The sequence below is a fragment of the Chelonoidis abingdonii genome, chromosome 14 (genome assembly GCF_003597395.2).
Source record: "Chelonoidis abingdonii isolate Lonesome George chromosome 14, CheloAbing_2.0, whole genome shotgun sequence".
Lineage (NCBI taxonomy): Eukaryota > Metazoa > Chordata > Testudines > Testudinidae > Chelonoidis > Chelonoidis abingdonii.
In genome coordinates, this window is record NC_133782.1 from 18,929,914 (window position 1) to 18,956,589 (window position 26,676).

Consider the following 26,676-nt stretch of genomic DNA (forward strand, 5'->3'; position numbering starts at 1 on the left):
AATTCTGGCTGGTGGCAGCGCTATCAGATCCAAGCTGGTAATTGAGCTTGGAGGTTTCATGCTAGCATCTTATTTTCTGAACTCTAAGGTTCAGATATGAGTAGGAAAGCTATAATAGTGGCAGACCAAGATTTAATTCCCAGTATCAAACTTAGGCCTTAATGTCTCCATGAGGCGTTTTTACACTGCTGTAAGTTCATCAGTGCAAATCCCCTAGTGTACACATGCTGCACCAGGGCAAGGATAGTGGCTGTAACACATACCCTTGTTTACACTAGCTATAGTGGCAAATCTTCACAATGGAGTTTAGGCTTATACTGGCAAAAATATTTTTTAAATATAGCAAAACTTTTTAAGAATAGACCAGGCCCTACTGTGGTGGATGTTAAAGGAGGGTTTTGTGTGTGCACATATGTGATGCAGGAAGAGGATGGATGGACTTGCTGATGACAGTAAATGTTACTATAGAGTTCATTTTGTCCTACCACTTCAGTATGAACTCTGTGGAGTGATGTGCAATTTAATATGAATCTGTGTAACTCTTGCTGCTCTCTGGATCTAAACAGGTCTCACAGTACAGCTTAGTTAAGAGTGCTACATCTTTTGAGATGTTTTGTAAATCAGCAAAATTGCTTCATGTTAGAAATGGTTAGTGTTAGGCCATGTCTACACTACAGCCTCTAAGGAGGCACAGTTGTGGTGCATAATGTAGACCCTTCCTAAGTTTTTCTGTTGATGAAGTTAATCTACCTCTCTGAGGGGTGGTACCCAGGTCAATGGAAGAATTCTTCCTTCGGCCTTCTTGCATCTACACCAGGGGTTAGGTCAGTGGTTCTCAAACTTTTGTACTGGTGACCCCTTTCACATAGCAAACCTCTAAGTGCACCCCCCTTTATAAATTAAAAACACCTTTTTATATACTTAACACCATAATTAATGCTGGAGGCAAAGCAGGGCTTCGGGTGGAGGCTGACAGCTTGCGACCTCCGCCATGTAATAACTTCACGACCCTCTGAGAGTCCTGACCCCCAGTTTGAGAACCCCTGGGTTAGGTCAGTCTTCAACGTTTTTCGCAGCTCTGATCTACATAGTTAGTCAATCTAATTTTTAAGTGTAGACCAGCCTCAGTTTGGCAGGCACTTGTTTGAAGGGGAGAAGTGACTCAAGAGACCTATGGGAAAAGTCCCCTGATCTTATTTTTTAATCTGTTTTGTTTCAAACTTTTACTGCTCTGTTTGTTAATTTAAAAAAAGTTTAAGGAAAATTTAAGCAGGTGTTAAATTAAGCCTATTACATAATTAGCATTCATCTTTGGTTTGTCAAGACTTATTCAGTGAGAGCTGATTGTCTACTACAGGTGATTATGTAATTGTGCCTTCTAAAATATGGCAGTAAATTCTTTGTAATCCAGCCAAACTTTCCATGTTCATTAGAAACCAATTAAATTTGGTAACAAGAAAAAAAAAATCAAAAACATTCAAATATTGTTTCCTCCTGTATCTTTTGACTCACTGTCAGTCCTTTATCACAAGAGAAGTTTAAATAGAGGTTAACCTTTTCTTGACTATAAATAATTCCTCTTAAAGATCCTAATCAAACACAAAAATGGAAGCCAAGAATAAAAACATTAATAAATTCAAAATTTATAATAGGTCTCATAGACTCATAGACTTTAGGGTCAGAAGGGACCAATATGATCATCTAGTCTGACCTCCTGCACAAAGCAGGCCACGGAATCCTACCCATCCACTTCTATAACAAACCCCTAACCTATGTCTGAGTTATTGAATTCTTCAAATTGTGTTTTGAAGACCTCAGGCTGCAGAGAATCCACCAGCAAGTGACCCATGCCCCACGCTGCAGAGGAAGGCGAAAAACCTCCAGGGCCTCTGCCAATCTGCCCCTGAGGATCTCAAACCTATTACCTAATTTTTCAATGGGGAACAGATAATGCCTAAAATCCTAGTTGGAGGCTTCATTTGTTGGTGGTTGGTTAGTTTGTTTTTTAATGGGAGAAAGAAGGCTGACTTGATGGGTGTTCATTGAAGCAAGCTGGTCAAGATGTTTTTTGGGGCTGAATGTCACTTCCCAATCCCGTCACATTTTTGCTTGTTTTTCACAGGATACAGGGATCAACAGAGATCTTGTGATGTTAAAAATTCATGTTTGAAAAAGTTTTGAGATCTTGAAATGACATGTACTGTGAAAGTACAAATATCACTCTTTTGGGGGGATATTTATAATACATTTTAGGGACCAAAGAGATGAGAAATTTTCCTAGATCAAAAATGTCAAAGGTTTTTTGAAATAAAGGGAAGAAAATCTGGATTGCTCATTTACCACATATTAATTTGTGGCTCCTATATTCCCCTCCTTCAACTTTATAGCCTCTAGTTCCCACTGTGTTACTTGACCTATTACCATCAAGAATTACCGATATTGTTGTATCTTTGCTTCTTAAACTTAAGGTATAACTCTAGTAAAGAACTGTCTACTGCTACGCTTCATCACTGTATCCTGTATACTTCAGAATTACTCATGAAAACAAGAAAAGTTTATTTTAAATTTAATCCTGAGTGTAAGCTGAGAGCTTTCTAACAGCATGTATGGGCATTGCATAGCTATGTCCCAGCTACCAGTTTTATCAACTACTTGTTGAAAAGAGATTGAGAAATAGTACAGTGAAACAGTAAAGAAATGCAGACTGCAGAGCTATGTAAGTCTTGATTGGATGCATTTTCACCAAACATTTCAGGAAGTATATTATGACTCTTTAAATGTGTTATTGTATTTGTTATAGATGCTGGCTCTGCCGAACGCACAGCACAAAAGAGGAAGTTTCCCAGCCCTCCACACTCTTCCAATGGCCATTCCCCGCAAGATGCATCTATGAGCCCTATTAAAAAGAAAAAGAAGCCTGGCCTATTGAACAGTAACAATAAAGAGCAGGTAATGGAACTCATTGTCTTAATGTGATAGTAGCACATGAAATAATTAAGGATGTAATGAGAATGGATCTGGAGCGTTCTCCTCTTTACTCAGTTTCATATTGTACTGCAGATCTCCATTAGCTGATTGTGATGAATGGACAAGATAGCTAAATAGGCCTTTGTCTTCCCTAATATCTGCGAAAACAAGGGGCACTCTGTGAAGCCAAAACATAGGAAATTTAAACTAAATCAAATGAAATGCTACTTTTCTTAGCATATTGCCAACATGTAGACTTCTGAGCAAAAGACTTTATTGAGGAATATATTATAAATTATATTAATTAATTTAGCTAGGTCGTTTAAAAGGACAAAATTTAGTCATAACAGTGTTTGTCATCATTAATATGGAAATAGTATTAGAAAAATAAAAACTCAGGTCTGAGAAGGATTTCCCCTCCCCCTTACCCCTGTTACAAACATTAACAAGTATCTATGTGCTTTATAAGCACCTGGTGGGGAATATTTCCCCTGAATCACTGGATAGTGGCCATTGCCTAAATCAAACCAGATGAATCAAAGGGTCACGCTCATTGCGGGTATTTTTATTTTCTATGTCCAGGTGAAATTACAGGTGCACCATATAATACTGTTCAGAGTTTACCTGACCTGCTTGGACAAATTCAGAAGCTGGTTTGAGCACCCTCTGAAAAACTGGGCTGTCAGTTAATCGCAGTTAAATCAAGCAATTAATGGAAAACAAATTAACTAGATTAAAAAAATTAGTCGTGATTAATCACAGTTTTAATCACATTGTTAAAAAATAAGAGAATACCAATTTAAATTTATTATAAATATTTTTGGATGTTTTTCTACATTTTCAAATAGATTGATTTCATTTACAACACAGAATACTATTTTTTATTACAAATATTTGGACTGTAAAAAAGATAAAAGAAATAGGATTTTTCAGTTCACCTCATACTAGTATTATAGTCCAATCTCTTTATTGTGAAAGTGTAACTTAGAAATGTAACTTTATTTTTTACGTGACTGCACTCAAAAACAAAACAATGTAAAACTTCAGAGCCTAAAAGTCCACTCAATCCTACTTCTTGTTCAGCGAGTCGCTAAGACAAAGAAGTTTGTTTACACATGTGGGAGGTAATGTTGCCTGCTTCTTATTTACAGTGTCACCTGAAAGTGAAAACAGGCATTCTTGTGGCACTGTTGTAGCCAGCATTGCAAGATATTTATGTGCCAGGTATGCTAAACATTTGTGTGCCCGTCATGCTTCTACCACCATTCCAGGGGACATGCTTCCATACAGATGATGCTCATTTAAAAAAAAAAAAAAAAAGCGTTAATTAAATTTGTTACTGAACAACTTGGGGGAGAATTGTATGTCTCTTGCTCTGTGATTTTACGTGGATTCTGCCATATAGTTTGTGTTAGGGCAATCTTGGATGATGACCCAACATATGTTGTTTGATTTAAGAACACTTTCACTGCAGATTTGACAAACACAAAGAAGGTACCAATATGAGCTTTCTAAAGATAGCTACAGCACTCAACCCGAGGTTTGAGAATGTCAAGTGCCTTCCAACATCTGAGAGGGCTGAGGTGTGGAACATGCTGTCAGAAGGCTTAAAAGAGCAACTCCACTGTGGAAACTACAGAACATTAACCACCAAAAAAGAATGTAAACCTTTTGTTTGTGGCTCTGACTCACATGATGAAAATGTACGTGCACTGACCCACACTGATTTGAATAATTATCGAGCAGAACCCATCATCAGTACTGTACACTTCGTATTCTGTGTTGTAATTGAAATCAATATATTTTAAAATATAGAGAAAACACAAAAATATTTAATAGTATACTAAAAATAGTATTCTGTTATTGTTTAATAGGGTGATTTAAAATTGCGATTAATCAGGGCTATTTTTTTTAATCTTGCGATTGATCATGATTAATTTTTTTAGTCATTCGACAGCCATAAGTTCCATTTTAAATATTAGATGCTTTATTTTTTAATTTTTACTTTCTCATGACAAATAATCACTTCACATTTATCTGCAAGCAACTAATGAGAAATATTTTTCTAAAGCAGTTGAGTCCAAAAGCCATCCTGAAATTAATGGGCGTTCTTGATTTCTTTTGTGTTTTTGATCAGACAAAACGAGGGGTTTGTAGTGAGTCTGTTGGCCTTATTGCTGACCCACTCTGAAAGTGGACTGTTTACCATGTAAATTGAATGCCTGTCATATTAACCCTTAAATGTAATCTGAAGACTAGTGTAGAAATTTGTTTTATACCTTTTTTGCTGCTTTATAATGTACAAAGAAGGTTGAGAGTATGTTGAATGTTAAGTGGTTCTTTTCTGTGTGATGCCAATGTGTGTTAGAATAAAACATCTGGAATATTCTGTTTTTCTAAAAGATACATGCTAGGAAAGTTTTATGGCCTGTGTTTCGCAGGAGGTCACACTCGATGATCCTAGTGGTCCCTTCTGGCCGGGAAATCTATGAATCTGTAGCCAAAGAGTTATGGAGTCAGAGAATATGTATAAAACTGGTTGAAAAATTAGAGTTCTTAACTACACAATTATCACATAAGCCTTCTAGGCATTTTCCTAACAAGCAATAACTCTTTTTCACACAACTAGGTAAAGCATCATATTGATTTCTCCACATCAATTTGTAAATATTACTGTAGTTTTCTTTAGTTTTCTATTTTATTAGTCAGCTTATGTTAACTTAATATAAATACAGACTACAGGCAATAAGCCTCTTTTAAAACCAAGAGACTAGCTACTCGAGCCTGACTTGACTAGCTGGGAGAACATGGAGAACTTCTGCTGCAACTCATAGAGAAAACAAGTTTTTCGAGAGGAGGGTTACTATTTTGTTCAATGCTGAATTTTAATGTATCAGAACATTTTGCTATGGTCAGAAACCAAGTGTGGGGATGTCTTTTTTTTTAAGCAAATGAATCTGTCACTTTCAGTTCTTTGGGCTCTTTTTTTGAGCCCCATGAATGTCACTGGTCAGCTCAGCTGCTCAGCCTGGCTCAAAGGAAGTCAGGTGATGAACATTTAAAAGACGACAGGACCATCATGCGAACACTTAGTTGTCCATAACTTCTAGGAAACTGAAACTCTTCTATTTAGAAACAGTTATGACCATTTTCTTATGTCTTCCTCTGGTGTGGATTTCTAAGGAAGTTTTTATGAAAAGAGTATCTTTGCTTAGGAAATTTATCTGCTGCTTATTCCCCAAGTGAAGTCATAAGGTATTTGAAATTATGCTGGGAATTTGCACTGATTTCAGCTGCTCGTGGTCTGTACTCAGAGAAGCCAGATGGGTGAAAATCTCAAGTGTACACTGGAAAAACTGTAATTTGCACCCATGCACCTTGCTCAAGTACTGAGTATGTTTAAGCAGTGCAAATTACAGCTTTCCTTTTTGCACTTGGGGTTTTCACTCTCACAGCTACATCTGTAATTTTTTATAATTGAAACAACTGACAGCCAACTCCTCTAATCCCACATGATTTCGGAAGTCTTTACTAGTATATGTATTACATATACATAACCTCTAATGTGTTGATACTATATATAGAAGCATGCGAGCAGGGAGAGCCACTTCCACCATCTCTATGGTGGAAACACACAGTACCTGTTTAGCAGTGCAGAGCAGTGCTGCATATCACATAAGATAGAAAGAGATGAGTACTGCCAGATGTAATTGAAATCTCAGGTGGACATAGTATCAGCCAAACTGAAACTTGACTAGGATAGTATTGTTAAAACCCTTACTTTTGCCAAATACTGTGGGATATTTAGAGGCTAAAAGTGATTTGTCTACATCTCTGTAGAAAAAGCAGCTTAAGCAGGAATGACATGGAGGGAAGAGTATTGCTTCCTGCACCACCTACTTTGTCCTCTATTCAGCTATGTAGCTTTAGAAATCTAACAAGATCACAATCTGAGTTGATGAGACTGATGGTCTTTGTGATATTAGTCATGTCCAGAGCAACCAGTTATGATGCCACAGTATTATGGTTTGACGTTCAACTCTGTCTAAAATTAGGATAACTTTTTTCAAATTATCCCTAATAATTAATGAAGATGGAAAAGAATAGAAAATTAAGTGCCATCAGTGGGATAATTCCTAATGGAATATTCTTTTCAATTTTCCAGGGAGTGTTAGCAGCTCATCGACAAAGGACAAGTACATTTAGGGAGCCTGGGGTCAGTTTGGCCCTACTAGGCATGCTTTTTGAAATGCGTTGATGCTAATTTTGCCCTGGCCTATGTCAGCACTGAACTATTTTCATTTATAGTTAAGGGGATTTTTGTGCATACAGTTCTCAGCAACAGTGCCAATTCCTACTACAGGCAAAGCTGTGGAAACTGCAAGTCTTAGCTATTGGGGAACCTGTCACCTCTTCAGGGCACATCTCTGTATTGAATATGAGGGTATCTACAAGTCTTGTTACTGGATTATGTCTCCTACACACTGTAAGCTTGTTTCCCCTTATCTCCCCAACTTGTATTCAGTGTGAGCCAATAGTGTGCATATCAGTAGAAAGTAAACCTATTTACAAATATCTACTGTGCATTTAATGAGATAAGGTACCTGCACAAATGCTAAATGAGCTCTGTAAACTGTTGTTTGTTTTTTGTTGTGAATATTGTTATTTATTTATTACTTATTTGAAAATACAGATTTGTTTTGAAACCAAACCTGTCTTTCTTGCCTACATTTCAGTCAGAACTAAGACATGGTCCGTTTTACTATATGAAGCAGCCACTCACCACAGACCCTGTTGATGTTGTACCACAGGATGGACGGAATGATTTCTATTGCTGGGTTTGTCATCGGGAAGGCCAAGTCCTCTGCTGTGAACTCTGTCCTCGGGTTTATCATGCTAAGTGTCTGAAACTGACAGCGGAACCAGAGGGTGATTGGTTTTGCCCAGAATGTGAGGTTAGTTTGATATTAGGACCTGTGTATGTGTCTCCTGTTCTTGAGATTCGAGGAAAATTGTCACAGAACCAGAATTAGTTTTCTGTTACTCTGTTTGGACTTCTGTTATTGTGACTGCACCTTGGAAAAGATAGTAGAAGGGGTAGTACAAAGACCCTTCTGTTGTCTTGGGTATCTAGATAACATTTGTTTTCTAACCCTGAATCTTCAGCTTCCTTTGTTTTCCCATCTGGAGAGAAGCTACATTGCAAAGAATGATCACTTTGTCAAGTACCTCTAATTCTGCAATGTTTGGCTAATTTAACTTGTGCTCCCTCTGTTAATGAGCAGATCAGGTCTATGAGAATGCATAAAAAATTGCTCTGTAGGGCCTACAGAACAGTGGATATTAATATTATTTCTTGTGAGGAATAAGTAAACATTTACGCATACATTTTCAGTGATCCTTGGGAAAAGAACTGCACGTTGTCTCATTATTTGAATATTAGTAAATCCTACATACCGATTTGAGTATTTATTGGGTTAGCCTAGATAATTTTCTCAGTTATTCATATCAGAATTCCATAATCAAATTTGGGAATTGAAGTACTCCGTATTCACTTTAATAATAATGTAGTAGAAAATGGATATAATTTTCTTGTCTTTTTTTTAAAGTTTTTTCTAATATATTTGTTTTATACGTATATAGTAAAAGAAATTTCTGAGGAATAAGTTATATTTGTTTTGTTACACTATCAGCATTGTTGTATTTTCATGGGATAGCTATTACCACCTACTTGAATAATGAAAGGACATTTTAATGTAAAATAGTCATGAAAAACAGTCATCAATAAATGTTTTCTGATTAAATATTTGTAATCTTAATTTGTAGAAAATTACTGTAGCAGAATGCATAGAAACGCAGAGTAAAGCTATGACAATGCTCACCATTGAACAGCTATCATACTTGCTCAAGTTTGCACTACAGAAAATGAAACAGCCAGGGGTAAGGAAAGTATTTTTTACATTAGACTCGCGTGTATAATTTAATGCTGTATAGTTTGTTTCCTTTTGTTGATCTTGGTCATGGCATAGTTTATTGTACATTTGATCTTGAGCTAGTTAGTTGCCCACATATATCTGTAGTTGTTGACGGTAAACAGCAATGTAATTTATTATGGTGATGCGTAATCTGTTGGTATGCATGTAAAATGAAAGGCTTCCTTGTATCAGTGTAGACCGCATCAGTGTTAGCACAGCTTTGGATGATAATGTTGTTCTTCTGCTTAATTATTTTATTTGTAGTCTTTGATAATCACAGTAGAGTCTGAATGATCAAAAACTTCACACTATATGTAAGGGGTAGGCCCCATTTTATAGATCATTTTACAGATGGAGAAACTGAGGCTCAGAGTGCTTAGGTGACTGTTCCCACATCACCCAGGAAGCCTGTGATAGAACTGGGTACAGAACCTAGATCTCATGAGTCCCAGTCAAGTTCAGCAGTCCTAAAGTTTTACTGTTGCTGTATGAGATTCAGGGATTAATTGAGGAATAAATTGAAGGAAAAATTAAGATAGCGGTTTAACAATATTTAGAGTAGATATAGTGAAACTAGAAAATAGAATTCAGCATTTCCCCACTCAACAAAGGTGAATGAGAAATTTTCCTTGGTGTGTTGAGGGCCTAAGCCATGAATTTCTACACAGTCAAAGCTTACTGCTTCTTTTTAGCTGCAAAATTGTGTGCTTGAATGTTTCTCCAGGGCTAGAGAGAATGAATCCTTTCTAACTATTCACTAGCAGCATTGCTGCTGGATGGCTACAAGTGTAGCAATAGATGTGGCCTAACCACAAAGTTGCATTGATTTAATTAAAAGGGTGGTGGTACGTTGGTTTATACCTGCTTTGTATTGCTTTAATTTGCAACTTTTCTTTATATGTGCAAGATAAATTTAGGGTCTAGAGTAGTCTTCCCAGAGGGCATGTTTCTACACAATCTTGCACATGTTTAGTTAAACCAGTGTGGATCCCTTTGTGGACAGACGTATATTAGCTTAAAACTGTTTTATCAGTTTAGCTTGCTCCTGTAAATTTACAGAGGAAGCTGAGATTGGGGAATGGTATGGAGCAGAAGATGACTTCATGTCATGCTTAATTTTTGCCTGATCCTGGGTCTGGCCAGGGGATGATTCAGAAACTGACAGAAGTCAGAGCAGCTTTAGAATTTTACTTGGCTGCCTTTGGCTCCAAGGAGCTACTTTAACAGCCAGATTACCAAATTGCAAGTGTGGTCCCCCTATGCTCCCATTTTCCCAGCAATTTCTTCTGTTCTGTGCCAGCAGTACACTACCGGCTGATGGAATCGTGAGAAGGATGGTTAAGATGGCTCTGATATGCAGGAGTCTGTCTCAGCATCTGTCTTAGTTTTGTCCCTCCATTGCTGTAGGTCTGGAACTTTTAGGAGGATTCAGTTGTCACCTTCATCCGACTCTCCTTCTGCAAGCCTGTGTGGACTTCAAGGACTAGTGATAAAGAAGTCAATCTGGCTAGGATCTTCTAGATGATTTGTGAAGGATTGTTTCAAATCCTTTGTTAATAAACTGCCTTCCATTCCTGTTCCTACACAGACGATACTATAGAGACGGAAACTCAGAAAATGACTCTGGGTCCACAGTATTACAGTACGAAGTAATGTTATGAAAACAAGAGTTTGAGTCATTGGCTCTTACCAATTCTGATCACTTGTATATAAATACTTAAACAAAACAATAACAGCAGTTTCTAGGAAGACCCGCATCTTGAGTATTGTGGAGTTTTGTCCTTTGAAAATCTTCTAACTCTGGTGTTGTAAATCTTGTGCTATTATAATGAGCTATTAGAAATTCTAACTGCTTCTTTTCAGAAGCAAAGTTACATTGTTTGTTTACAAAACAGTATGCCAAGAATTTTTATCTATGCATGTGAAAATGCAGCTAGAAAGATGTTGCTTAATGAATGTATTGGGGGTATTTCCTCCTTCAGGCTTGTGACTAACACCTGTCAATCAAGATATCAAAGTATTTTTAAATTGAAGCTGATTATCTCTGGAGTATTATAGTCCATATATTCTAGAAAAATGTGGTACTATGTGCCTTTTATTTGTTAGGATTTTTATTATTTATATCCTGAAATGTAAAATAGACTGTACAACAAAATTTTCTTTCTTTCTTTCTTTCTATCTTTCTTTCTTTCTTTCTTTCTCACACACACACACACACACACACACTCCCCCCCCCCCCGGATTATCCAATCTAGAGATTTTTGCCCTTATTAAGCAGAATTAACTGTTAAATAAAATGTTGTTTTGTGTCTGACAAAATTCTCCTATTGGTTCCCTGTTCCTGTAATTCATTCACAGGAAACCAGTGAGTTCATGAAATAATTCAAGGTAACGCAAATCTGTCTGAATTTCTCCCTCTTCCCTATAAACTAGGATAAAATTTGGCAGATGGAGAAATACAGAGCCACCAAGTTTCTGAGGGATTTTGTGGGACTGGAATTGAAGCAGGGTAGCTGTAAACAGCATCTAATAAGGGAGAATTAAAACAGTTCTGCTTTGCTAAGCCACCTTTGGTAAAGGTATTTTGAGGAGAAATGAGGCACTGTCGACTGTGAATGTCAGAAAGAACAGAAATCCTTCAGGTAGCTCAATTGAGCAGAATTACTGTCATAGTTGTGCAACAATTCTTATATTGAGTTAAATGTGTTTCTCCCCATTAAGTGGTTTGTACTATACATAACATCAGTCTATCCAAAAAAAGCCAGATGGAAAAATATGTCAGATACTTCCTAATTGTTTTTAGAAAAGCATAAGTTGGAGGCCTTATGCTCCTAAAGCTGCTTCTAAAAAAAATTATTTAAATCCAGGCCTGTGGCTACCAGAGGCTGAACATACCAAGAAATGAACCCTTTCAGTCCATTCTGTTCTGTTGTAGCCTTTTTCTTCTTCATTAATTGTATTGTCAGTAGTTCCAGAGAAGGACTTTTGCTCAGACCTCCCAGTTGTAAGTAGATATGGGACAGGAATTGCAAATATTGGGCTGTTGAAGCTGTTTGGTATTGGTAATGTGTGGTTTGCTTGTTTTTTTCCTTTTTAACAGACAGAGCCATTTCAAAAACCAGTTTCACTGGATCAACACCCAGATTATGCAGAATATATCTTTCATCCAATGGACCTTTGTACATTAGAAAAGGTTGGTTTGCAGCTAGGGGAAGAAGCTTTATTTTAAAGTTCAATTACTTTAGTTGGGATTGTTTGGGTTTTTTATACTGTTTGTAAGTATTTTGGTACTAATTTGTGTTGTTAATACCTGTTTCCAAAATCAGTGTAATACCATTTTACTATTTAATCCTCCTGCTCTTACTGAGTCCTGGACTCAATTTTATGGGTAAATCTGCAAATAGTCTTTACTGTACCTGAGCTCAGCTCATTCCCAGGGAGAAAGAAGGCTGCCAAGGAATCAGTCATGACCTCCTGATTCTCAGTCAGCTGGCCCCATCATAAGTTAACGTTTCAGAAGTTCAGCTTTAATTTATGCCACAGAGGTGAGATTTCTCAAGGTTTTTACACCAGTGTAGAATTGAACATGGCAGAGTCTGCTCTATCATGCCCTTTCTTTGCCATGACACACTCCCTGTCTTCCTGCTGATAGTGGGATGACGTGAGGTAGTGGTTTTCTGACTCAGAGCGTGGTAGATCTACCTCCAACGATTTTCTGTTGGCAGACATTTCCCCTTATACATGGTGAATTCTCCAGCACACATCTCTGTCTGCTTTAATTTCACTTTGTACCATGGGTAGACCAGGGAATCCAAACCACTGTATTGTATTCGGTATGCTATAACATGGCCCCTATCTTTTAAAACTCTCTTGACCCATTAACCCAGTAATTGCAGGTAATGTAAAGTTAAAATGGGGGAGTAGAGTAAACTGGAGACTACATTTTCTGCATACAGATGTATACCATATACACATCATACCAGGGAATTACCCATTTTTTTTTTAAATTTGAAAGAATTATTGAATGCCTCTTCCACATTTTTTTTAATTATGTGAAGTACATTTTGACAGTGAATGTACTTTTGGAGTAGTGGAAGAAGTACATGGGGCATGTTCTGATTCTGAAAACAGTTTTTGCGTATATAACAACCGTGTGATTAATTGTGTGCACTAACATTTATTAATTGGGTGGTTGATAGGAAAAATAGTTTAAAAAGGTATGTCCTTTACATTGGGAAATGATCTCTGCTTCTTCATTTATTTCTGATGTTCTTCTTTGCAGAATGTTAAAAAGAAAATGTATGGTTGCACTGAAGCATTTTTGGCTGATGCCAAATGGATTTTGCACAATTGCATTATTTACAATGGGGGTAAGTGTGTGCTTGCTTCCAGGAAATTAAAATTGTGAAAAGAACTGTAATAGTAGAGCAGTTTCTAGATTCATAATTGGTGAATGCTGAAAATATCTACCTGTTAACTACTCTAGTGCCTAAAGAAATGTTTGGAGAACTGTCACAGGAGCAAATACTGTCTGTGCTCTTTATCTCACCAACAGTCCCAACTTAAAATGTGTGGTCTTCAGTGGCGTGCACAATGGGGAGTGCTTTGTAAAAGCTTTATTTGAGGAAACTTTATATTTCATGTATCAGTTAAAAGAAGCGCCTCAACAATAAAGTTGCACTGCTATTTAACAACCTCCATGCAAATGCAGGAACAGACAAGAAAGAATTCTAGACTGAAACTTGACCCTGAGTGGTACCCCTCAGAATCATCCCAATGCAAACTGACTGGGAAGGGGTATTAAGAGAAAAGCTTTCACATAGCTATTGCTATGTTATGCATGGGATTAAAGAGGAAATGATAGTTTATTGCTTTCACAAGCACTACATTTATTCAGACTTTAAAATGCTTTTTTAGATGTTTTTTGTTTCAAATGGATCTCATTTACCTGAATATTGAACTTTTTTTAGTAGGAAAATGTAAATTTTAATCTAATTTTAGGATAACAATTATTTTAGTTGATCCTCTTTCCTTATCATTCCCTTAGGAAATCACAAATTGACACAAACAGCAAAAGTCATAATCAAAATCTGTGAACATGAGGTACGTGTTCCCCAGTTAATTTAACTTTTCTGGCTGTATCAGTTAAAATGTAAAGGACATTTTTATAGATTCATATGTGAAGTATAAAATGTTTTATTTAATCATAGTTTCAGTCTTTAAGTATGATAGTCTTAAACTTGCTGGATTAAATTTTCTAGTCTTAAATTTGCTAGTCACATGTGTAAATGGTCATTTGCACTTGCATTAATGCAGTGGCAGTTCTGAAAGTCTGGGCCTGAGCATTTGGCACTAGAAAATTAAAACTGACTTTTGTAAATGTAGTTTATTTGACCCACAGCAGTTGCAAATTGTCTAATGATCTGACACTTTGTATCTAAACACACCGATTTCTACATCTCTGGGTCATCCCATCAGTGCCCCCAATTCTTATAAAGAAGTTCTGAAAATTTGGTGATTCTGAATAATACAAATTAAAAGCATGGTGGCTGATCTTCTTGTAGTTCTCCATTTGTTTATTAAAAAAAACATTTTACATGAGGAAGAAAATATTTTATATGTGATTATGAATGAAGTGTCTTCTCTCCTTCTCAAACTAAGATTTTATTTTTGTCACTGAGACACATGACAGTGATAAAATATAATCTGAATTGTGGTCTACAATATGACAATTTATTTTATCAACTATAGGATACACCTATGATGGGTAGAGAAGTATTACATTTTACTTTAACAAAGGTAAATTTTTAATTGTTTTAGTTTAAAAAGAAATATATACAGTTTAATCATGCTGATTAACCTGTCCTGAATAATACCTCATCAGAATCCTTCAGTGTATCTTTCACATGTAAAATGTTCTGTATGACGTTCCTGGCAACCAAATATGGGGAAGAGCAAATGCTTTTCAAAACCATGTTATAATGACTTGGCAAAAAGTATAATTATCTAAAAAGGATCTGTGGCTGCACATTTTCCTCCTAGTGATAGCAGGATCCTCAACAGAATAGAAGAATAATGTTTTAATCATAGTTTAGATTGTTTTGAACTCTGTAGTAGCTGCTCACTTTCTTGTTGCAGATGAATGAAATCGAAGTGTGTCCAGAATGTTATTTAGCTGCTTGCCAAAAACGAGAGAACTGGTTTTGTGAGCCTTGTGTAAGTCAAAGATTTTGTAGTTTAACACTTTTCTTACGCAAAAAAGTTACCATTAAGTGTGTATGAATATATTGTTTCTTGTGGCCCTTGTTTTAAATCAGTGAGTGGTTATGGATCTGGACCAAGGGAAAAAGTTTAAAAAGCTACTTATTGTGGCTGCAATGGATATGAAAAGTCAAAGGTTGAGTTACTTGGTGTGCTCTTTTGCACATCCATGCTCTTCATAGTGGGTCCAAATGGATTTCTTGGTTCTGGGGAACAAACACAGAAGTTAGGGATTTTGCTAAACATATCTTAATGTTATCAGAGAGGTTTGACTGTCGTACTGTGCACTGTTTCAAAGGATATGTAAAGTTTGATGATTACAGATGGTGCTGACATCTAGTACTGTATGATGGAAATGTTTTAAAATTGACTTGTCTCCTGCCTATTCCCCAGGCCCCCAAAGAATATATCCTTATTCTTGGGTCATCTGTGCTTACATTTGACACTTGGAAGCAGGGTAGGATTTTTAATATGTGAATATGCATTTCTGGGCTTGAAAATGTAGCTTGCACATCTTCTGATGATGATTTAAATATCATACCAGGTATGCATAACCTATAACAGACATATATTAAGATACAACTTCTCAAGCAGAAACGTTTAGTCCAAGAGCCTGACCCTTCAAACTTTCTGCATGCAGAATTCCCCTGGCTTCAGGGGAAATGAGAGCTTTGAAGACCAAGCTCATACTTAGAGTGCAACAAACATTTAGGACAGGGAAAGGAAAAAAGAAAGCTATCAGAATATCCAGTTTGAGTATGTAGACGTGCTGGTGCTTTTGCAAAGAATTGCTGCTTACATTATTTTGATGGGTTTGCTATGGTTTCTCGTAAGTACATATTGTATTTGGTTGACATTTTAGATTTTTAAAAATTATTATTATCATTATTATAAAGGCTTATTTCTAATGGTTGGGATATGCATAAACCTAAAAGCTGCATAATAATGTACAGTTTGCAGAATAGTAATTGATTAATTCATGGAAATAATCATTGGGTAATAAGCTCTTCCAGACAGGGATTGTATCTTCCTTCTTATTTGGAAAGTGCCTTATTCATTGTGGGCCTTGTTGCAATCTAAATAATGAATAAAATGGAAAACCACTCTGTGTGTCAGAAATTGGAAAATAATATATTGCTTATAATATTTTCTCACTGTGTGCTGTGCATCTTCCTCTAGAGCAATCCCCACCCTTTGGTCTGGGCTAAACTCAAAGGCTTTCCATTCTGGCCTGCTAAAGCACTGAGGGATAAAGATGGGCAAGTCGATGCCCGTTTCTTTGGCCAACACGACAGGTGGGAATTCAATCAGAATATATGTGAATTGGCTGTGCTTTCTAAATTTTGATACTTCTGCACTGTCAAAAGTTGTTTACACTATCCTGTCTTGAATGTTTGATGGTAATAGCCAGAACAGTACTATCTAATGTATTTATCTGATCTAATCTGTCTAAATGTTTTTAAATTAACATTTTGCCACATATTAAAATGAGGAGATGTCTTTCATATCCATGTCCTTAATAAATTGTTAAGACAATGGTTTTGTATGGCTGAAAAGCCATGGATGTTAGAGATGGAAAAGACCTTTCTTCTTCGAGTGCTTGCTCATATCCATTCCAGTTAAGTGTGCATGCGCCACGTGCACATTCGTCGGAAGATTTTTACCCTAGCAACACTCGGTGGGCCAGCAGGGCGCCCCATGGAGTGGCGCCGCTATGGTGCCGGATATATACCCCTGCCGACCCATCCGCCCCTCAGTTCCTTCTTACCGCCCATGTCGGTCGTTGGAACAGTGGAGTGTGGCTTAGCTGATCTCTACCTCCCTAGCTATTCGCTCGTTCTAATCGTTATTCTGCATATAATTCACTATTCTATAGTTCTAGTTAGTTTTATTAGTTCTTTGTAGTAGTTATTGTATATAGTTAAGAGGAATCAAGGGTTAGCCCCCTCCCCTCACCCAGTACCGGGGCCTATGCGCGATTCACCAGGCTTCAAACTGTGCTCGGCCTGTCATAGGCCGATGCCCATAGGAGACCCTCACGACTCCTGTCTCAAGTGCTTGGGTGAATCCCACCTCGCAGACAAGTGCCGCATCTGTAAGGCTTTCAAGCCCCGAACGAAAAAGGAGCAGGACATTCGTCTCAAGCAGCTCCTGATGGAGGCAGCTCTAACTCCTCCATCTTCGGCACCGACTCTGAACTGGGGACAAGTGCCTCCTCCGCACCGGAGTGAATGGGCACCGTGAAGGCTTCTCGATACAAGCCATCACCGGCCCAGGCTCCTGCCCAGCACCGCTCTCTCTCCCTGAGGATCAAGAAACATAAGACTCCTGCAGCTCCCGTGCCTACGCTGCAGTCAGAGCGCCTAACCAAGTTGGACCGCCCAGCACCATCACCTGCCACGGCACCGACATCTTCTGCGCCGTTGATTCCGGTCTCGCAAGAGCCGTCGAGTCCAGTACCTACCAGCTCCCCGGCACACGCCGTGGTTGAGCTTATTGTGCCCTCCACGCCAGAGACATTCTCTACGGCAAGAGAGTTGATTGCTTTGATGAAGCGTGAGCTGCTTCAACCCCCGGCACCGCCGGTGCGGGTTGTCCAATCATTAGGCAAGCCTGTCCTGCTGAGACCATCCTCGCCCGGCACTGCCGTACGTTGCTGGTCACGATCCAGGTCCCGCAGACACTCTTGGTCCCGTCTTTGATCCCGGTCCCAACGCCGCTCGCAGTCCCGGTACCGCTCTCCATCTACATACCGGTCGTACTCGCGGCACCGATTGAGTTCCCGTTCGCCAAACAGATACTCTCGGCACCGATTCAGGTCCGGCACCACTCGCGGCTCCGCACATCTCGCAGCCGATCCTGGCGCAGGGATTCAAGGCACTGGTCGACCTCCCGGCACCGCGCCGGTAGCAGGTCCCAGTCTCACTCTCGGTACCGGTACGACTCCCGGTACCATTCTCCGGTGCCATGTGGAGACGGTTCGACTAGTCGCAGAGACCCTCCCGAAACGGTCTCAGCTCCTCCGTGGCCTTCTCGGCACCCATCCGTATCATCCCATGCGGACAGTGCTTCCTATGGGGATTCGGACACTCACAGCAGGTTCGCCCAAGGAACCCATGGCCCGGACCAGGGACCTCATCAGTGGTCCTTTTGGACGCCTTGGGCTTATCACCAAGCCCAAGGTGAACTCGCTGTGCCATCACGCTCCAGTCCGTCAGAACACCGCGTGCCAGAGGCCACTGTCAGTGGACCTCCCCCTGCTGGTACGAAAGAAGCTGCTGCTCCCGCACCGGACCCCCATGATCTCCCAGCTCCGGATGTCCCCCAGGATCAGGAGTCGGTACAGGATCCACTCGTCCCGGGGCTTTCATCCTCCTCCTCTCCGGGTGAAGCAGTAGCGGGAACATCATCATTGGGCCTGCCTCCAATTGACCTCAGGTCACACCAGGACCTCCTGCGGCGTGTCGCCCAGAATATCAGCTTGCCAGTAGAGGAGGTTCCAGAGGTGGAGGACCCGGTGATAAGTATATTGTCGGCGGAGGCACCAACCAGAGTGGTCCTGCCATTCATTCGTTCGATCCAGGCTAGGGCAGACACCATCTGGCAATCCCCGGCATCCATCCCGCCCACAGCAAGAGGGGTCGAACAGAAATACATGGTGCCCTCCAAAGGGTATGAGTATCTATATGTGCACCCCCCTCCCTGTTCATTGGTTGTACAGTCCGTCAGTGAGCGGGAGTGCCACGGCCAACAAGCCCCTGCACCTAAATCAAGGAAGGCTCGGCGTATGGACTTGTTGGGATGGAAAATCTATTCCACAGGAGGCCTCCAACTCAGGGTGGCAAACTAACAAGCCCTGCTGAGTAGATGCAATTACAACACCTGGGAGGAGGTAGGGAAGTTTACAGAGCTGGTCCCGCAAGACTCCCGCCAGGAATTTACAGCACTACTAGAGGAAGGAAAGAAAGTAACGTGGACCTCTCTACAGGCCTCGCTGGATGCTGCGGATTCGGCAGCTAGAACGGTCGCCGCTGGAATCGCCATGCGACGTATATCATGGCTGCAAGTGTCAGGCCTGCCACCTGAACTTCAGCACACTATACAAGATTTACCATTTGATGGCCAGGGCCTATTCTCACAGAAGACGGACCCTAGGCTACAGAGTCTGAAAGACAATCGTGTAATCTTGCATTCGCTCGGAATGCATACGCCTCAGACTCAAAGAAGATCCTTCCACTCCCAACCTCAGCGCCATTACCCCCCGCCTAGACCAAGGCAAGACTTTACCAGAAGGCGAGGTCGTACCAACCGCAGACGTCAGTCTGGACCTCAAGGGGGTAACAATTCTGGTCCCACCAAGCCAACAGCGGGACCTAAATCAAACTTTTGAGGGTGTGCCCGAGAGCAGTGTACCAATTGTCTCCCAGGATCCTTTTCAGTTTTACAACCACCTTTCCCTGTTCCTCCCTGCGTAGTCCCAGTTAACCTCGGATCTTTGGGTCCTATGCACGGTGGAGTTTGGATACCATCTTCAGTTTATTTCACCCCCTCCCTCTCAACCCCCCTCCTCGTCCCTCTTCAGGGACCCCTCTCACGAGCAACTCCTCCTGCAAGAGGTTCGGAGACTCCTTGCAATGGGGGCTGTAGAGGAGGTACCGAAGGAATTAAGGGGCAAGGGGTTTTATTCCCGATATTTCCTAATCCCCAAGGAGAAAGGGGGCCTCCGGCCTATTCTAGACCTGCGACGACTGAACAAGTTCATGAAAAAGTTCAAGTTCCACATGGTATCTGTGGGGACCATCATCCCTTCCCTGGATCCTGGAGATTAGTATGCCGCTCTCGATATGAAGGACGCATATTTCAACATTGCAATTTACCCTCCGCACAGATGGTATCTACGCTTTGTGGTGAATCATCAACACTATCAGTTTACCGTCCTTCCCTTTGGCCTCTCCACAGTCCCTCGGGTATTCATGAAGTGTATGGCAGTAGTCGCCGCCTCCCTCTGTCATCATCGAATACATGTCTTCCCATACCTCGACGACTGGCTTATTCGAGGGACCTCCGAGGCACAGATCAGCAGTCATGTGAACATCATCAAGGACCTATTCACGCATCTAGGCCTGATAATCAATTTGGAAAAATCTACTCTGGTGCTGACGCAAAGGATAGAGTTCATCGGGGCCACTCTGGATGCCAATCTTGCAACGGCCAGTTTGCCTCTACCTCGTTTTCAGGCAATAGTCTCACTTACACAAAGACTTCAGAGCTTCCCGATGACCTCAGCTTGCACTTGCCTTGGCCTCCTCGATCACATGGCTGCATGCACATTCGTGACAAAGCACGCCAGACTGCGCATGCGTCCCCTTCAGACGTGGCTCGCCTCAGCCAACCGTCCAGGCAGAGATGCCATGGATATTGTAATCACAATTCCACTGAGCATCCTCGGCTCCCTCCACTGGTGGCTGACGCCATCCCTCGTGTGTGCAGGCCTGCCTTTCCATCCACCACAGCCTTCCGCGTCCCAAACAACGGACACGTCATCTCTCGGCTGGGGTGCTCACCTAGGGCATCTTTGCACTCAAGGCCTTTGGTCATCTCGGGGGTTGGCGTTGCACATAAATGTCCAAGAACTGAGAGCAGTCCAACTGGCGTGCCAAGCGTTCCAGTGCCATCTACAGGGTCGTTGTGTTGCAGTGTTCACAGACAACACAATGGCCATGTATTACATAAACAAGCAGGGAGGGACACGATCCTCCCCCCTTTGTCAAGAGGTGATACAACTATGGGACTTTTGCATAGCCCACTCAATAGACCTCGTAGCGTCCTTTCTCCCAGGAGTTGGGATCACTCTGGCAGATCAACTGAGCAGATCCTTCCTCTCAGGGTCGGCAGGGGTATATATCCGGCACCATAGCGGCGCCACTCCAGGGGGCGCCCTGCCGGCCCACCGAGTGTTGCTAGGGTAAAAATCTTCCGACGAACGTGCACGTGGCGCGCGCACACCTAACTGGAATGGATATGAGCAACACATCTTGAAGAACAACAGTTACAAAGGTGAGTAACCGTCTTTTTAAGTGGCTGTGTCCATTCTCTGGCCACTGTAAGAATAAATACATCATTTTGGATGAAAAACTCACATTGTAAAATATAGTATCCTCATTTGAAATACCAGTTTTGCTCCAGAGAGAGTTTGGTTAATTCATTTCACTTAGCCTGGTCAGAGCTCTACTAGATAGAGGATACAGTGACCACTAACAGTGTGTTTAGCAAGAATTGAAAACATGAATCTATAGGGCTGTATGAGGCCGTGCATTTATGTACTCTTTATGGCTATGGAATAATTAAGTCAGAGCTCCTGGAATTTTACAGTCACCTGTAGGTTTGGTAGGTCTGGAGTTGGATAGCTACATGCCATTACGCACAATAAAATAAAATAAATTCACGAGACCTTTCTGCAGCACCTATCCTGGTAGAACTTCAGAGTATACTACACAATATGCATACAATTTTACACTGTTAAGAATGTGCATGCCACAACTGCTAAACAGTCCTTCTAAAACAAACTCTCTGACAGGCTTTTCTACTTTGTCCCTAACCCCAGCCAGTCTAGATTTGAAGATTGTTTTTTAGGGGATCTTTTTACAGACTTAATGAATTTTCTAGGTGAGGAGTCATTTCACTGGTTGTGTTTCTGAGTCAAAAAATACATTAGTGGTAATCTAAAACACAAATTATTCACAAAAAACCCTACTAACGATGCAAGATTAATTGAAGTAAGAAGACATTCAAGATTTTTTAGAAGATACATTGCGTGCTTGTCTTGGGATGTTATGATATTAAAATAAACTTATCTGGGTTAAAAACTAGCAATTTCAAATAAACAATGTGGAATTTAATTTTATATCTTTCCTTTTTTTCTTTTTGCTGTTTTGTATATAGGGCCTGGGTTCCAATAAATAATTGCTACCTCATGTCTAAAGAAATTCCTTTTTCTGTGAAAAAGACTAAAAGCATCTTCAACAGTGCAATGCAAGAGATGGAGGTTTATGTGGAGAATATTCGTAGAAAGTTTGGAGTATTTAATTATGCACCTTTCCGGACACCATATACTCCCAACAACCAATACCAAATGTTATTAGATCCTGCAAACCCAGCAGCTGGAACTGCAAAGACAGACAAACAAGAGAAAATAAAACTGAACTTCGACATGACAGCATCACCCAAGATTCTAATGAGCAAATCTATGCTGAGCAACACTGGTCGAAGGATTTCCTTGACAGATATGCCACGGTCACCAATGAGTACAAACTCATCAGTTCACACTGGATCCGATGTTGAACAGGATGCAGAGAAAAAAGCAACCTCCAGTCATTGTAGTGCAAGTGAAGAGTCCATGGACTTCATTGACAAGAGTTCAGGTAAAAGCTGGGGAAAGAGGGATGCTGCATTTGGTTAAAAACATTTTTTTATTAAATGTAATTAATAAAGACAAGCTTTTTCGCCTGGCAGTTTACAAGGAAGTTGTAGAGGAGGGGAGCAGTTTAATTTTATCCATCAAAAGGCACAGAAAAGAAATAATAGAATTAAACTGCATCAAGGAACATTTAGTTTAAATAGCAGGAAATTTTTGTAACTGTCAGAATGAGGACTTATGCAGTCCCCATCACTGGAGATATTCAAGTTGAAACTTGATAGACAATTTTTAGGACAAATTTAAGAATAATAAGGTCTGTACTACTGTGTGCCTGATTCACCATTACATTACTCCATTGAAGTCAATAGAGTTAGTCCAGTGTAAAGCCCTTCAGTGCCAGGAGGCAGACTGGATAAGAGGAATCCTGGTCTAGTGCAGGGGTCAGCAACCTTCGGCACACAGCCCATCATTGTAATCCGTTGGTGGGCCGCGAGATATTTTATTTACAGTGACAGTCCACAGGCATGGCCCCTTGCAGCTCCCAGTGGCCGAGGTTCACCGTTCCCAGCCACTGGGAGCTGCGGGGGGCCATGCCTGCAGCATACCCTGATGTGCTGCATGCCGAAGATTTCTTCCCCCTGGTCTACTGGTTGAAGCTCAGGACTGGGGATTAGGAGGTCTTTATTCTGTTCCCAGCTGTGCAACAGAGTTGAGCAAATCACTTAACCTGGATTTTTTTTCTTCCTTAAAGTGGGGAAGATCACATGTACCTCACAGAAGTGTTGTGCAAATTGATTATTAATGACTGTAAAGTTCTTAGTGATTCTTGGAAAAAAGCAAAAATCATCTTTGCACCAAAGCAGCTGCTGCTGCGATTATTGGCTAAGATTTTCAAAAGTGATGAATGTTTTGGGATGCCCAATATTTTGGTCACCAACTTCAGACGCCTTGAAAATTGCCTGCTTTTCAGAGAGTACCTTCTTAAAGAATCATTTAACTATTGGCACTAATACTATGTGTAATTTCAAGAGAGGTAATAACTTCAGTTTTTAAGGGTAGGGGAAATGACCTGTCTAAACAATATTCAAAGAGCAGTGTAGAGGATTTCATATAAAAATTTGGAAACTGGAAAAACTAGATAACACAGCTTAGGGTATAATAGTAAAATGGAGTGAATTCTCAAATGTTGCTCATCTTAAATACAGAACATAATTCAAAAAATTACCATTCATGTTTCTCAGTCAAAGGAGGAGCCAAGTGTATGGGAAATAAATACATGAAATATTTGTTCCTTGTCTTTAGGTTTGTTTAAATTTCTGAGTTGCTCTTCTGCCTCCCTGTAGAGACTTCTATCTTGGATTGACTTTTGAGAAGTCCATTTCCTTCAAAATAACATCTACAGAAGCTGTAAAAATCTTTCTTAAACCAGTTTGTATGTTGTCAGAGGTACTCAGCTTTTTCAGTGTCTGGATGATTGCACTGATAATATACACCCTTCTGAATCTTGTATTGTTTAGTGATAAACTCTAGTAGAACATCTCCTAGTGCATGTCATGATCAAGAAGGAGAAACTTCTGTACTAGCTGCCTTTTATTTTAGAGAGCAGGGTTGCTGATAGCAGAATCAGTGCTTGATACTCATTGGTAGAGTGTTCATCATCTTGTGAATTGCCACTCTTCTTTGAAGTCCCTGAGTATAAGGAATTGTAACGTGAGTGCTGTTTATTTCTCTTTATTTGGGGGGGACGGACGGGACGGACTTTGGTCTCAGTGTGTGGTGGAAATTCACTTTTTGGGAAGTATTCCTCTTCATGCTGTGACAGAGTTCCTCCTCCACCTTGGTGGGTCCTGCGCTTATTGGCGGATTTGTTCACCTCAGTGGTCTTCCCTTCCTGTGGAACCCACAGTCTGAGTCAGGTCCTCCTGTGTCTGATCAGGAGTTGGGAGGTTTGGGGGGAACCCGGGCCCACCCTCTACTCCGGGTTCCAGCCCAGGGCCCTGTGGATTGCAGCTGTCTATAGTGCCTCCTGTAACAGCTGCATGACAGCTACAACTCCCTGGGCTACTTCCCCATGGCCTCCTCCAAATACCTTCTTTATCCTCCCCACAGGACCTTCCTCCTGGTGTCTGATAACGCTTGTCCTCCTCAATCCTCCAGCAGTACACTCTCTCACTCTCAGCTCCTTGCCTTCTTGCTCCCAGCTCCTCACACACGCTCCTTCTCCTCTGGCTCCTCCCTGCCTGACTGGAGTGAGCTCCTTTTTAAACCCAGGTGCCCTGATTAGCCTGCCCTGATTGGCTGCAGGTGTTCTAATTAAAGTAGCTATCTCTACTGCCTTCTAGAAAGATCTTAATTGGCTCCAGGTGCCTTGATTAACCTGGAGCAACTGCCATTTGGTTACCAGGGTACTAGGGATTTGTTTAGCCTGGGGCTAACATACCTGTTTCTCAGTACTTTACTGTAGCCATCTGGCCTTGCCCCATCACAATGCAGAAACGTTTGTATTTTACAATCACTTTTTTTTTTAAACTGAGGAGTATTTGGATCTTCTTGGTAGTAATGCCAATGTATAAGTGACATTGAGTCCTAGTCTTGCTCTGATTGATTTAGTGAGATTAGAATTGGGCCATTTATTTGCAACTCTGCCAGTTACAGCTACAGTGTCAGAAACAATGCTCTGCTCTTCCTGTAAACTCAGCAGAGTCAAAGAATTCAGAAGTATAAACAGAAGTCCAGTTTTTTTTAATTTATTGATGTTGCATAATGCTATCTGATCACTTGATGTCTTCAGATATGATATGTTAAGCTATTGTGGCAAGTCACCTCTTTTCTCTCATCAGTCCTAGTGCTTCCCCCTCTGGCAATGGTGAGCCTGGGGTAATAAGCCCCACTCAGGCAGGATTTGCCTTCCCCTTTCTGTGCTCCATTGGTTGTATTTTCAGGGTAGGCCTGAGGGTCGGCCTAAGGCGTGATCCTCCACCAAACAAAACAGAAACAGTCTTATAAACAAAATCGGTGTGTGTGGGGGAGCTTAGGTGTCAGTCCTTCCCTTAGCAGGCACTCAAGTTTGTTTGTCTTCCTGAAGGGAAGGAGCACAGATCTCTCACCCTAGGGCAGCCTGTTTCCCTGCTGCCAGTAATCTGGCAGCAGCTTGTCTTTCTCTTCCCTCCAGGGGTTTTTAAAGGCCTCAGGCAGCCCTTAATTGGATTCAGGTGTACCTAATTGACCTGAGATAACCCCTTCTCAGTTTCTAGGAAAAAGCACTAATATATCAGCCTTCCAGGATGCTCTTGCAGCCATCAGGCCTGACTTTGTCACACTATATAATGTACATGCTAAGTGTCCTATAGTTACCAGGCACTTAAAGGTTAAATATCATAGGGCAACAGAAAACCTCTCTCTTGTGCTACTTTACATAGAGTCATCATCAAGTCTTCAGTTGCCTTTGAGTGGGGGGATCCAGTTATAACACAATTCCAGTTTCTGGAATAAACAGAATCTTAAATGTTTAAAACCAACCCAGATTTGGCTGGAATACTGTCAGGGATCTTTCTGCACTATAAAAGGAAATGGTGCTGTACCTGGTGGTTCTTCGAGGAGTGTCCGTATCGGTCCTCTACTTTAGGTGACTGCGCCCTGCACCTCTAGTTGGAGAATTTTGACAGCAGTACCTGGTCAGGCTGCACATGCGCTCTCACCATTTCACACCTGTGTTGGCACTTGACTAGCACTGCGCAGACACCTCCCCTCTCAGTTCCCTCTCTGCTACTCTTGGTCTGGGTTGGAGCCCCAGCAGTACGCTCACTTGTTTACATCAGAATTAGTTTAGATAGATTTGTCACGTAGTTTAGAATAGTTAGATCAGTTGATTAAGCCCCTTTTCTTCTTTTTCTCCCCATTTAAAAAAAAGAATCCTTAAGTGACATTATTTTCCCTCAAAATGCCAGGGTCTCTTGGCTTTAAATGCCGCATTTCCTGCTGGGAGGCAATTCCAATTTCTGACAGACACTCACAATGTGTCTTGTGCCTGGGGGAAATTCATGTGTCCTGGAAGTG

At 40.8% G+C, this 26,676-nt stretch overlaps 1 protein-coding gene across 6 annotated transcripts in view; it reads left to right on the forward strand.

Moving 5' to 3' along the window:
* Positions 1-26,676, forward strand: part of ZMYND8 (zinc finger MYND-type containing 8) — a 150,395-nt gene that overhangs the window by 65,997 nt on the left and 57,722 nt on the right. For 5 of the 6 annotated variants that reach the window (XM_075072271.1, XM_075072270.1, XM_075072273.1 and 2 more), the window contains 9 exons: positions 2,801-2,949; positions 7,704-7,922; positions 8,794-8,907; positions 12,043-12,135; positions 13,225-13,312; positions 13,990-14,045; positions 15,081-15,158; positions 16,383-16,498; positions 22,146-22,624. In XM_075072271.1, coding sequence (XP_074928372.1) covers positions 2,801-2,949; positions 7,704-7,922; positions 8,794-8,907; positions 12,043-12,135; positions 13,225-13,312; positions 13,990-14,045; positions 15,081-15,158; positions 16,383-16,498; positions 22,146-22,624 — 1,392 coding nt within the window. The remainder of the gene's footprint in view (positions 1-2,800; positions 2,950-7,703; positions 7,923-8,793; positions 8,908-12,042; positions 12,136-13,224; positions 13,313-13,989; positions 14,046-15,080; positions 15,159-16,382; positions 16,499-22,145; positions 22,625-26,676) is intronic. The other variant, XM_075072272.1, reaches the window with a different exon arrangement.